The sequence below is a fragment of the Stegostoma tigrinum genome, chromosome 19, assembly GCF_030684315.1.
Source record: "Stegostoma tigrinum isolate sSteTig4 chromosome 19, sSteTig4.hap1, whole genome shotgun sequence".
In the NCBI taxonomy this organism is placed as follows: Eukaryota; Metazoa; Chordata; class Chondrichthyes; order Orectolobiformes; family Stegostomatidae; genus Stegostoma; species Stegostoma tigrinum.
In genome coordinates, this window is record NC_081372.1 from 5235309 (window position 1) to 5247635 (window position 12327).

Consider the following 12327-nt stretch of genomic DNA (forward strand, 5'->3'; position numbering starts at 1 on the left):
TGACCCTACGATAGTGCGACACTCCCTCAGTACTGACCCTCCGACAGTGCGGCGCTCCCTCAGCACTGACCCTCCGACAGTGCCCACTCCCTCAGCACTGACCCTCCGACAGTGCCCGCTCCCTCAGCACTGACCCTCCGACAGCGCCCACTCCCTCAGCACTGACCCTCCGATAGTGCAGCGTTCCCTCAGCACTGACCCTCTGACAGTGCGACACTCCCTCAGCACTGACCCTCCGACAGTGCGGCACTCCCTCAGCACCGACCCTACGATAGTGCGACACTCCCTCAGCACTGACCCTCCGACAGTGCGGCACTCCCTCAGCGCTGACCTTCCGACAGTGCGGCGCTCCCTCAGCACTGACCATCCGACAGTGCAGCGCTCCCTCAGTACTGACCCTCTGACAGTGCCCACTCCTTCAGTATGGACCGTCCGACAGTGCGGCCCTCCGACAGTACTGACCCTCCAACAGTGCCCACTCCTTCAGCACTGACCGTCCGACAGTGCGGCGCTCCCTCAGCACTGACACTCCGACAGTGCGGCGCTCCCTCAGCACTGACCCTCCGACAGTGCAGCGCTCCCTCAGCACTGAACTTCCTACAGTGCGGCGCTCCCTCAGCACTGACCCTCCGACAGTGCAGCGCTCCCTCAGCACTGAACTTCCGACAGTGCAGCGCTCCCTCAGTACTGACCCTCTGACAGTGCCCACTCCTTCAGTATGGACCGTCCGACAGTGCGGCCCTCCGACAGTACTGACCCTCCAACAGTGCCGACTCCCTCAGCACTGACCCTCCGACAGTGCGGCGCTCCCTCAGCACTGACCCTCTGACAGTGTGGCCCTCCCTCAGCACGGACCCTCCAACAGTGCCCGCTCCCTCAGTACTGACCCTCCGACAGTGCCCACTCCCTCAGCACTGACCCTCCGACAGTGCCCACTCCTTCAGTATGGACCGTCCGACAGTGCGGCACTCCGACAGTACTGACTCTCCAACAGTGCCCGCTCCCTCAGCACTGACCCTCCAACAGTGCCCACTCCATTAGCACTGACCCTCCGACAGTGCAGCGCTCCCTCAGTACTGACCCTCCGACAGTGCGGCACTCCGACAGTACTGACCCTCCAATGGTGCCCGCTCCCTCAGCACTGACCCTCCAACAGTGCCCACTCCTTCAGCACTGACCGTCCGACAGTGCGGCGCTCCCTCAGCACTGACCCTCCGACAGTGCGGCGCTCCCTCAGCACTGACCAGCCGACAGTGCGGCTCTCCCTCAGCACTGACCCTCTGACAGTGTGGCCCTCCCTCAGCACGGACCCTCCAACAGTGCCCGCTCCCTCAGTACTGACCCTCCGACAGTGCCCACTTCTTCAGTACGGACCCTCCGACAGTGCGGCACTCCGACAGTACTGACCCCCCGACAGTGCGGCGCTCCCTCAGTACTGACCCTCCGACAGTGCGGCACTCCCTCAGCACTGACCCTCCGACAGTGCAGCGCTCCCTCAGCACTGACCCTCCGACAGTGCAGTGCTCCCACGGCGCTCCCTCAGTACTGACCCTCCGACAGTTCTGACCGTCTATCTGTGTGGTGCAGTAAGTGAGAAATGAAAGTAACCACTATTCAGCGAGATCGAACTTGGCCTGGTGCTGTTTTGTACTGTAGGCTGTAAGATGATGAATATATTTAATTTCTGTCACAGGGAGATCCCGGACCGCCAGGGCCACCAGGCATACCCAGATTAACAGTGAGTAAACATCTCATCAAGAAAACATTTTTACATTGTCTTCTGCATTGGTGCTTCATGTTCATTTCTCAACATGTAAATTCCGATTGCAGAGCCGTAGCTACCAGTGTTTGTTAAAATTGCATATTTGGCATATTCATGTTGAATTCATTTGAGGAAAGCTCATTGTAGGTGGAGTTTGAAAGAGATAATTGAATACAAAGAACCTAACAATTCCATGTGCAACCTCTACCATCTCTCAATCCATCATTCTCTCACCCACTTGTGTATCTTTAGGAAAGTTGCAGTTCTCCAAGTTTGGGAATATAAACATGTTTGTTACATGTATTTGAAGCCCTGCCCCCTTCTTTAAACCTTGGGGTATGCTAGACAAGGGAATGATGATAGGCAGGACATCCATTTCTCACCTCTCTCCCCAACCACACTCAATGAGTTTACTTTAGAAAAGATCGTTATTTAGCCGCTGAATGTTTGGTTTGTTCAGAAATGCCAGTTGATTAGTTTTCATGAATTTTTATCCTTCAGCATTTGAACGAAAGGCACCTCAAGCCACACTCACCCTCACACAGAGCTTCACATACAGAGAATGGATTGCAATTACAAGCATTATGTGTATTTCTGATTTTTAAGAGTTCTTTCTTTCACCTGTTCTTTTGTGGGATAGAGATTGAAACAATGCAGGACTGTAACCATTTTTGGACGACGGTGAAAAGATTGCAGTGAAGGAATGCTCCAGTTCCACTGGTAGAGGGTTCACGGCTGGTTTGAGTGCCCTCTACATGTGCTTTAAGAACTTAGGCTCTTTTCTCTTCTTGGTATCTATGATTCTGATCCAGAATCTTGTTTAAACACATCTCAGAAACTGCTTCTGTCACGTGAGCTCATTAAACACAGAATAATTTCTGATGCTTCAGTCAATGCCCAATGCTGGGGTCTGAATATCAGTGATTTGATAAAACACTACAGCTTTTCACTCTCTTCCTTCTGGCTTCCAAATTTCTACCTTTAGAAGTTGCTCAGCATTGTGAAATAAAAACAGAAATGTACCCGGTCTGTGGGCATTCGTGGAGAAAGAAACAGAGTTAAAATTCTGAGTCCGGTTTAACTGTTCTTCAGGTTTGTAAATGCAGCCTTTTCCATTCGTGGGAGAAATGTTGCCATTATTACAGGAAGGCTCATTTAATGATCTCGTCAAGAATTGTCCTGATGTGAAGATCATCTCACTGGTTAGCAAAGAGGGAAATGAGAGGCCATCTGCCCTCTCAGCCCCATTTTGTTTCACAAGAAAGTGTCTATTTCAGGTTTATGACTTCATAAGTTCACTTTCATATGTTGTGAATTTGCGTTGCAAAAACCTGGCATTCAAGAATGTCTACTGTCCCTAATCATGCAATAAAAACCAGTTTTATGAGCTACTGCAAAAAATGAAACTCAGAACAAGCACCATTCTCTAGCACCATTCATGATCTTAGGACATCCCAGAACATTTTACAGCTAAAGAAAGACCAGATCGAAGTATAGTCACTGTTGTAACACAGCTGATTTGCACACTGCAAACTTGCGCAAACAGCAATGCGATGATGAACAGAATAGAAAAGCAATTTACCGTCGCGTGTATTTTTACAAAAAACACGCAGTGGAAGGTTTTATAAGTCGCTGTACCATTGCACCTCACTTAGTGACAGAAGTCAGAAATTGGAAGGAAAACCAAAAGTTCATCACAGTTCAAGTAAAGGCTCCCACGTTCAGGGTACGCTGGAAATCAGGTCCAAAACCATCACAGAGGGCTGGGCCGAGATCACCATGCCACACCGAGTCAAACCTTCACACCAGGACAAGCCCACACCTGTACCCACCATTCCAGGCCATTTCATTCCTAGGCCTGGGCTAGGAGAAGATTCTTTCCACAAAAGTCATTTAAAGAAGGTAATAAATGGAAACATTTTAAAAAAAAACATAAAAAGAAAAACAAGTGGACAGAGTCGACTAGCCCTGGGCTCCTGGGCTGAGGAGCCCACATTTTGTGCTATCTCTCCTTCAGTGATGTTGGTTGAAGGATAAATATTGACCAGGCCAACAAGAACTGGTACTCTGAGTTCTTTGAGAGTATGTGCCTGCTCTATTTAATATGTCGCCCTGAAGGCAGCGTGAGTGAAGGTGCAGCACCCCCTCAGCATGGTCCCCCTTGTGAGTGTCAATCTAGGTTACACTCTTACACCTCCAGAGTGCGATTCAAACACACGGGCTTTTAAAATTAGAAGTGGGTGCGCCAGAGCTGACTTCATCTGAATAGCCCACTGTAGCAGTTCTCAAATACAGAGCAGCATGAAATCAAATGGAATCTGAGATTAGATTCCTGAAGATCTGACTGTGAGTAACAGGGAGAAAACCTGTGAGTAACAGGGAAGAGAAAATGGACTCTGGTTTCCTGTCCTTGAACAATCTCTGCTGAGCTGTGCGAGAAAGTGAGGTCTGCCTTGGTTGTGAAGCCTACCCCAGTTCATAAGTCACTCTTTGGGCTCTTGTGCAAAGTGAGAGGCTGAAGGCATCAGGAGACACGGTGTCAGTAATGTTGTGGAACACTGTGTCAGTAATACTGAGGAGCATGACATCAGTAATATGATGAAAGATGGTGCCAGTAATATTGAGGAGCATGGTGTCAGTGTATGTCAGTAATCAGTAATAAGTTACACTGTTTAACACTGTGTCCGCACTATTGTGTTAGTGCTTCACTACATCTAGAAATAGAACACAAGGTAGATGAAAGGTAAACTTGAAAAGGGAATAATCTATTTTACGTCCTGTTAGCTTCACTGCCAGTTTTATACTGCCCCTCTAGCTCCTACCTCTGGGTCACCTGACCAACTCTCTCAAAGGTCAACATACATTGAATTGCAGACAGAACGTCCCCTCCCCCTTTATTTCCTTAATACTGATGGTATTGGTGAGGTGGGCTCGAAGCAGATTCATGGTGGCATTGCTGGTGTCTATGTTGGTGAGGACTCACAGTGAGGGTGTTGCTGGTGTCTATGTTGGTGAGGACTCACAGTGAGGGTGTTGCTGGTGTCTATGTTGGTGAGGACTCACAGTGAGGGTGTTGCTGGTGTCTATGTTGGTGAGGACTCACAGTGAGGGTGTTGCTGGTGTCTATGTTGGTGAGGACTCACAGTGAGGGTGTTGCTGGTGTCTATGTGTTGGTGAGGACTCACAGTGAGGGTGTTGCTGGTGTCTATGTGTTGGTGAGGACTCACAGTGAGGGTGTTGCTGGTGTCTATGTTGGTGAGGACTCACAGTGAGGGTGTTGCTGGTGTCTCTGTGTTGGTGAGGACTCACACTGAGGGTGTTGCTGGTGTCTATGTTGGTGAGGACTCACAGTGAGGGTGTTGCTGGTGTCTATGTTGGTGAGGACTCACAGTGAGGGTGTTGCTGGTGTCTATGTTGGTGAGGACTCACAGTGAGGGTGTTGCTGGTGTCTCTGTGTTGGTGAGGACTCACAGTGAGGGTGTTGCTGGTGTCTCTGTGTTGGTGAGGACTCACAGTGAGGGTGTTGCTGGTGTCTATGTTGGTGAGGACTCACAGTGAGGGTGTTGCTGGTGTCTATGTTGGTGAGGACTCACAGTGAGGGTGTTGCTGGTGTCTCTGTGTTGGTGAGGACTCACAGTGAGGGTGTTGCTGGTGTCTCTGTGTTGGTGAGGACTCACAGTGAGGGTGTTGCTGGTGTCTCTGTGTTGGTGAGGACTCACAGTGAGGGTGTTGCTGGTGTCTCTGTGTTGGTGAGGACTCACAGTGAGGGTGTTGCTGGTGTCTCTGTGTTGGTGAGGACTCACAGTGAGGGTGTTGCTGGTGTCTCTGTTGGTGAGGACTCACAGTGAGGGTGTTGCTGGTGTCTCTGTGTTGGTGAGGACTCACAGTGAGGGTGTTGCTGGTGTCTGTGTTGGTGAAGACTCACAGTGAGGGTGTTGCTGGTGTCTCTGTGTTGGTGAGGACTCACAGTGAGGGTGTTGCTGGTGTCTCTGTGTTGGTGAGGACTCACAGTGAGGGTGTTGCTGGTGTCTCTGTGTTGGTGAGGACTCACAGTGAGGGTGTTGCTGGTGTCTCTGTGTTGGTGAGGACTCACAGTGAGGGTGTTGCTGGTGTCTCTGTGTTGGTGAGGACTCACAGTGAGGGTGTTGCTGGTGTCTCTGTGTTGGTGAGGACTCACAGTGAGGGTGTTGCTGGTGTCTATGTGTTGGTGAGGACTCACAGTGAGGGTGTTGCTGGTGTCTCTGTGTTGGTGAGGACTCACAGTGAGGGTGTTGCTGGTGTCTCTGTGTTGGTGAGGACTCACAGTGAGGGTGTTGCTGGTGTCTCTGTGTTGGTGAGGACTCACAGTGAGGGTGTTGCTGGTGTCTCTGTGTTGGTGAGGACTCACAGTGAGGGTGTTGCTGGTGTCTCTGTGTTGGTGAGGACTCACAGTGAGGGTGTTGCTGGTGTCTCTGTGTTGGTGAGGACTCACAGTGAGGGTGTTGCTGGTGTCTCTGTGTTGGTGAGGACTCACAGTGAGGGTGTTGCTGGTGTCTATGTTGGTGAGGACTCACAGTGAGGGTGTTGCTGGTGTCTATGTTGGTGAGGACTCACAGTGAGGGTGTTGCTGGTGTCTCTGTGTTGATGAGAACAAAGACAAAGAAAATTACGGTACTGGCACAGGTCCTTTGGCCCTCCAAGCCTGTGCCGATCCAGATCTTCCATCTAAACCTGGGGCGTATTTTCCAAGGATCTGTATCCCTCTGCTCCCTGCCCATTCATGTATATGTCTGGATACATCTTAAATGATGCTATCTTGCCCACCTCTACCATCTCCGCTGGCAACATGTTCCAGGCACCCACCACTGTCTGTGTAAAGAACTTTCCACGCATTTCTCCCTTAAACTTTTCGCCTCTCACCTTGAAATCGTGACCCCGAGTATTTGAATCCCCCCACTCTGGGAAAAAGCTTCTTACTACCTACCCTGTCCTTACCTCTCTTGGTTTTGTAGACGTCAGTCAGGTCCCCCCTCAACCTCCTTCTTTCTAATGTAAATGTGAGGGCGGCACGGTGGCTCATTGGTTAGCACTGCAGCCTCACAGCTCCAGGGTCCCTGGTTTGATTCCAGCCTCAGGCGACTGTCTGTGTAGAGTTTGCACATTCTCCCCGTGTCTGCGTGGTCTTCCTCTAGGTTCTCCCGTTTCCTCCCACAGCCCAAAGATGTGCAGGCTAGGTGGATTGGCCATGCTAAATTGCCCGTAGTGTTCAGTGGTGTCTGGTTATATGGGGATGGGTCTGGGTGGGATATATCAAGGGGTGGTGTGGACTTGTTGGGCCGAAGTGCCTGTTTCCACACTGTAGGGAATCTAATCTAATCTATTCTAACTAATCATAATCTACTCAGCCTCTCTTCATAGCTAGCGCCCTCCATATCAGGCAACATCCTGGTGAACCTCCTCTGCACCCTCTCCAAAGCATCCACATCCTTTGGTAACGTGGCGACCAGAACTGTATGCAGTATTCGAACCAAAGTCCTGTACAACTGTAACATGACCTGCCAACTCTGTCCTCAATACCCCGTCCAATGAAGGAAAGTATGCCGTATGCCTTCTTGACCACCCTATCCACCTGCGTTGCCACCTTCGGGGTACAATGGACCTGAGCACCCAGATCTCTCTGTGCATCCTCTGTGAGGACCCAACAGTGAGAGTGTCAGTGGAGGTGAGATAGCATGAAGAATGGCATCTTTCGTTCCGGTGGCAGTGGCACAGTGAAGGGGCTAATGCGCAGCCCATGGCTGAGCACTTAACAAGAAGGATCATAAAGGTCTTTATTTCATCATTCTTCTGCCTTTATATTCTATGTTTTGGATTATTTTTCTGTGTTATAAGAGGGCAATGGAGAGTGACAACATGATACAACACTTTTCCCTGAATTTTGTAACAAATACGCATGACAATAATTGAACCAAATCAATATATATAATCCAACAATTACAAGCATTGTAGCTAGCCTACGTACATCGACAGGAGTGCTTACAAAAAGAACACAGAAAAAGAAATCAGTGGATGGCAGCACCTAGAAAACCGTCCCCTTGTCTAAGGAATCATGCCTACTTCAGTTTCCGGGCCTTCCAGGAGACCCTGTTATTCTACGGAAACATCCCTCTCCGATCGGCTGTTGTCGCTCGTGACGCTGCTGTTGTCTCCTCCCTGGATATGACCAACTCTGGCTCGCAGACACGCAACTCTGTCACCACCCCTGGTCCCATCTGGACTGGCTCGGTATTCCGAGGGACATCTCTCTGTTGGTGAGCTGTGGTGACCAGCTAGTCCACCTCTGGACCAGTTCATCGCTAGCCTGCACTGTACATGACAGAGATAATGGGAACTGCAGATGCTGGAGAATCTGAGATAACAAAGTGCGGGGCGGGAGACGCGGTCAAGGGCGTTCTCGACCACTGTTGGGGGGATGTTGCAGCCCTTGAAGAATGAGGATATCTGGGATGTGCGGGAGTGGAATGCCTCATCCTGGGAGCAGATGCAATGGAGGCAAAGGAATTGGGAATAGGGGATGGAATTTTTGCAGGATGGTGGGTGGGAGGAGGTGTATTCTAGGTAGCTGCGGGATTCGGTGGGTTTGAAATGGACATTGGTTTCTATGTGGTTGCCTGAGATAGAGACAGAGTGGTCCAGGAAGGTGAGGGATGTGTTGGAGATGGCCCAGGTGAACTTGAGGTTGGGGTGGAAGATGTTGGTGAAGTGGGTGAACTGTTCGAGCTCCTCTGGGGAGCACGAGGCGGTGCCGATACAGTCGTCATTTCACAAGCTTCAAAATCTCCCCCTCCCCCACTGCTTCTCAAAACCAGTCCAGCTTGTCCCCTACCCCCACTGCATCACAAAAGCAGCTCAGCTCGTCCCCGCCTCCCTAACCTCCCACCTATCCCCTCCTCCCACCTCAAGCCGCACCTCCATTTCCCACCTACTAACCTCATCCCGCCCCCTTGACCTGTCCATCCTCCCCGGACTGACCTATCCCCTCCCTACCTCCCCACCCATACTCTCCTCTCCACCTATCTTCTCCTCTATCCATCCTTGGTCCGCCTCCCCCCTCTCCCTATTTATTCCAGAACCCTCACCCCATCCCCTTCTCTGATGAAGGGTCTAGGCCCGAAATGTCAGCTTTTGTGCTCCTGAGATGCTGCTGGGCCTGCTGTGTTCATCCAGCTCCACACTCTGTTATCTCTGTACATGACAGTGACCCAGTCTGAGCCATCTCCTCCACTGGGACCCATTTCTCACCAGATGTGTAATTCTGGGCCAACACAGTCTTTCCTCTTTGGAATACCCTCAACCATCTATCCTTCTTGATTTCACTCTATCTCTGGTCACAGTAAGTCAAACGTGGTTTCCAGTTTGCAATTGAACATTAAGGACAGTGGCGAGCCTAGTGTGGCGTGTTCCTGTCCTTGCTGAAGAACTTGTTGATTCACCATCAGAGTGAACCGTCCCCTCGTGAGGCTTTTAACGGCTGCTCCAGGGTTTGTGCAAATCTCTCCTCCCAGCCATTTGTCACAGGGTGATATGGAGCTGACCTCCTGCGTCTGACTCTGATTTTCCAGAAACTCCTCCAGCTCTTTTTTTTCCTATTCATTCATGGGATGAGAGCATCGCTGGCCAGGCAGCATTTATTGCCCATCCCTAATTGCCCAGAGGGTGGTTCAGAGTCAACCATGTTGCTGTGGGTCTGGAGTTACATGTAGGCCAGACCAGTTAGGGATGGCAGTTTCCTTCCCTACAGGACATCAGTGAACCAGATGGGATTTTCCTGACAATTGATTCATGGTCTTCACTAGACTCGTAATTCCAGAATGTTTTTTAAATTCAAATTCCACCATATGCTGTGGTGGGATTCGAACCCAGGTTCCCACAACATTATCTGATTCATGACTTGTCCAAGGTTCCTGAACCTGGTGATCACCTCATCCTGTCCAGCCTGCTGTTGCTGCTGATACCGACTCCGCGACCTGGCACCTCGGGTCACTTGCAAAGGGCATCCACATCCACAACCACTGGAGACAGTCCTATGAAATCGACATGAATCCGTTGCCATGGAGATTGAAGCCATCCCTACAATCAATGGGACAACGTCAGGACCAGCTTCCTTACTAATGCACAGGATTCACAAGACCCCCCCCCCCCCTCCTCAGTCTGGGAGTCCCACATTCGGCCACCAATGCTCCTGACCATCTCTCTCCTGTGCACTTGTTCCAGCACCTTTCTTCTGAATGGGGAGAGGGATAACAACTATTGTTCCCTGTATCCGATACAGACAGCTCCCACCTCCTGGGCAGGCGAGGGTGTAATTCTGGGTGGTTTCCATGAATGGCCTGGTCCTCCCCCTCAGGACCGAGGTCACTGCTCAGCTCAAAACCCAGTCATTCAGAGTAGCCTTCGGTGCCTGATTTGCTGACACTAGCACCTTGCCGTCCGGGAATTGTACATAATTTTCAGGATCCAGTTGAGAATATCATGATTTCCCAGTCATGATAACCTTCACAAAGCACCTGCATTGCTGTGCTTCTATGTCTGTCAGTATTTGATTTTGTATGAGCTAGCTGACAGAGCCAGGGCTCCTCTCTGCAGATGTGCTGTCATCATTAATGTTATCCCCAGACACGGGTCAGAAATGGAGGTTAGGGGCTTCTGGTCTCTCAGCAGCACAAAATGCTTGCCATAAGAGAAATGAGAGAGCTCCTTAACACCAGACGCACCAGTACAGCACGAATCCTGTAAGACAAGGCACCGCACACTAACTGTAGTGGCAGCTTCAGGTCAGAAAAGCATTAACACTTCCCACCTTTCCAGAGCTTGCTTTACCTCCCTGTAATCCTCCTCACATTCCTGGCTCCATTTCTAAGTCTGTCAGCAACGGAGGCAGGAGTTTCAGCACGGTTGCCATAGTAATTTACACTTGAGACACATTCTCTGGTGAAGGGGACTTCACAATGGCCCCCATCTTCCTGGGCACCTTGTTTAGTCTCTTGTCATCGACTATATGGTCCAGGTACCCAATGGGTCTTTAAAAAAGGCCTCGCATCTCTACTTTGTAGCAACAGGTCCACACTGACCCTCAGATCATCCCACCCAGACCCATACCCCCTATAACCCACCTAACCTACACATCCCTGGACACTATGGGCAATTTAGCACAGCCAATCCACCTAGCCTGCACAAGTGTGGACTGTAGGAGGAAACCCACGCAGGCACTGGGAGAATGTGCAAACTCCACGCAGACAGTTGCCTGAGGCTGGAATCAAACCCAGCTGGCACTGTGTGGCAGCAGTGCTAACCACTGAGCCACCGTGCCACCCTAGGTTTCTTCTAGGCTTTTCAAATGTTCCTCTTCAGAGGATCCAGGAACTGAAATATCATCCAGATGACACTGGATTCCTGGTGATCCACTCAGAATTTGGTCCATGGGCCTCTGGAACCAAGCTGGAGTTGACATGATGCCAGAATGTAGATGTTTGCAGTGGAATAGTCCTTTGTGCGTCCTGAGGAAGGGTCACTGGACCTGAAACGTTAAATCTGATCTTTTTCCTTCACAGATGCTGCCAGGCCTGCTGAGCTTCTCCAATAATTGTGTTTTTCTTCCTGATTTGCAGCATCCGCAGTTCTTTCAGGTTTCTTTAGTCCCTTTTGTGTCACTATTATCAGCGGAGGCTGGGATTCCATTCGCGACCCCCATCTGTAGGTAGGCCTGAGGCAGATCCATTTTTGAGAATTTCCTTCCCCCTCCACTGAGCAGGTTCCTCAATGAGTGGAAGTGGGTAGTGATCCTCACTCAGGGCTGGGTTGACTGCGACCTTTGAGTCACCACGGATCCTCACCACAGCATGTGATTTTAGGACCGGGATGATTGGAGCGGTCCATTCACCTGGTGGCTGCTGGCTCCAGCTTCACCGACCATTCCAGTTCCACCCCCACTTCAGACTGGACGGTGTACGCTACTAGACACAGCTTTAGACTCCTCAGCCGATCCTCCCAATTCAACTGAAGTTGAATTTCTACACTTTTCACTTTCTTTGGAGTTCCCTTGAAGACATCTTTATGCCCGTCCAAATTCTCTCACAAACCGGTTTTTGAGTCTGCCAGCCTACGAACCACACCCCAATTTCATTTTAATTTCTGTAACCAGGAGTGTCTGAATAGTGCAGGGTAGTCACCTTTCACTACGGACAGAGGCAGTTCGACACACCAGTACATCGGCCATCAGAAGCACCGTTTGTTCTGTGTGTATGTCCACAGTGTAATCCTGGCGGGCTTCAATCGCACTGCCCTTAGTTTTTCCCGATGTATTGATCTGGGAATCAGAGACACCGCTGCACCTGTATCTACTTTACTGTCTTACCCTCTAATGTGGGAAGAACCCAGAAACAGTCAGCTTCACCCCATACTGACCAGATGTTTAACTGAAGCTCTGCTAACACTGGGCCTTCAGCATCTCCCACAGACCCAGCTGAACCCCAGTCTGCTCTCTGGCTGGCAGCATGTACCTTGAGCCTTGACCTCAGGTTTCTTTC

At 50.4% G+C, this 12327-nt stretch overlaps 1 protein-coding gene across 1 annotated transcript in view; it reads left to right on the top strand.

The window, feature by feature from the left end:
* The window catches only part of col9a3 (collagen, type IX, alpha 3), a 187264-nt gene that overhangs the window by 45155 nt on the left and 129782 nt on the right, over positions 1-12327 (top strand). The window contains exon 6 of the mRNA XM_059652715.1: positions 1694-1738. Within this exon, the coding sequence (XP_059508698.1) occupies positions 1694-1738 (45 nt within the window). The remainder of the gene's footprint in view (positions 1-1693; positions 1739-12327) is intronic.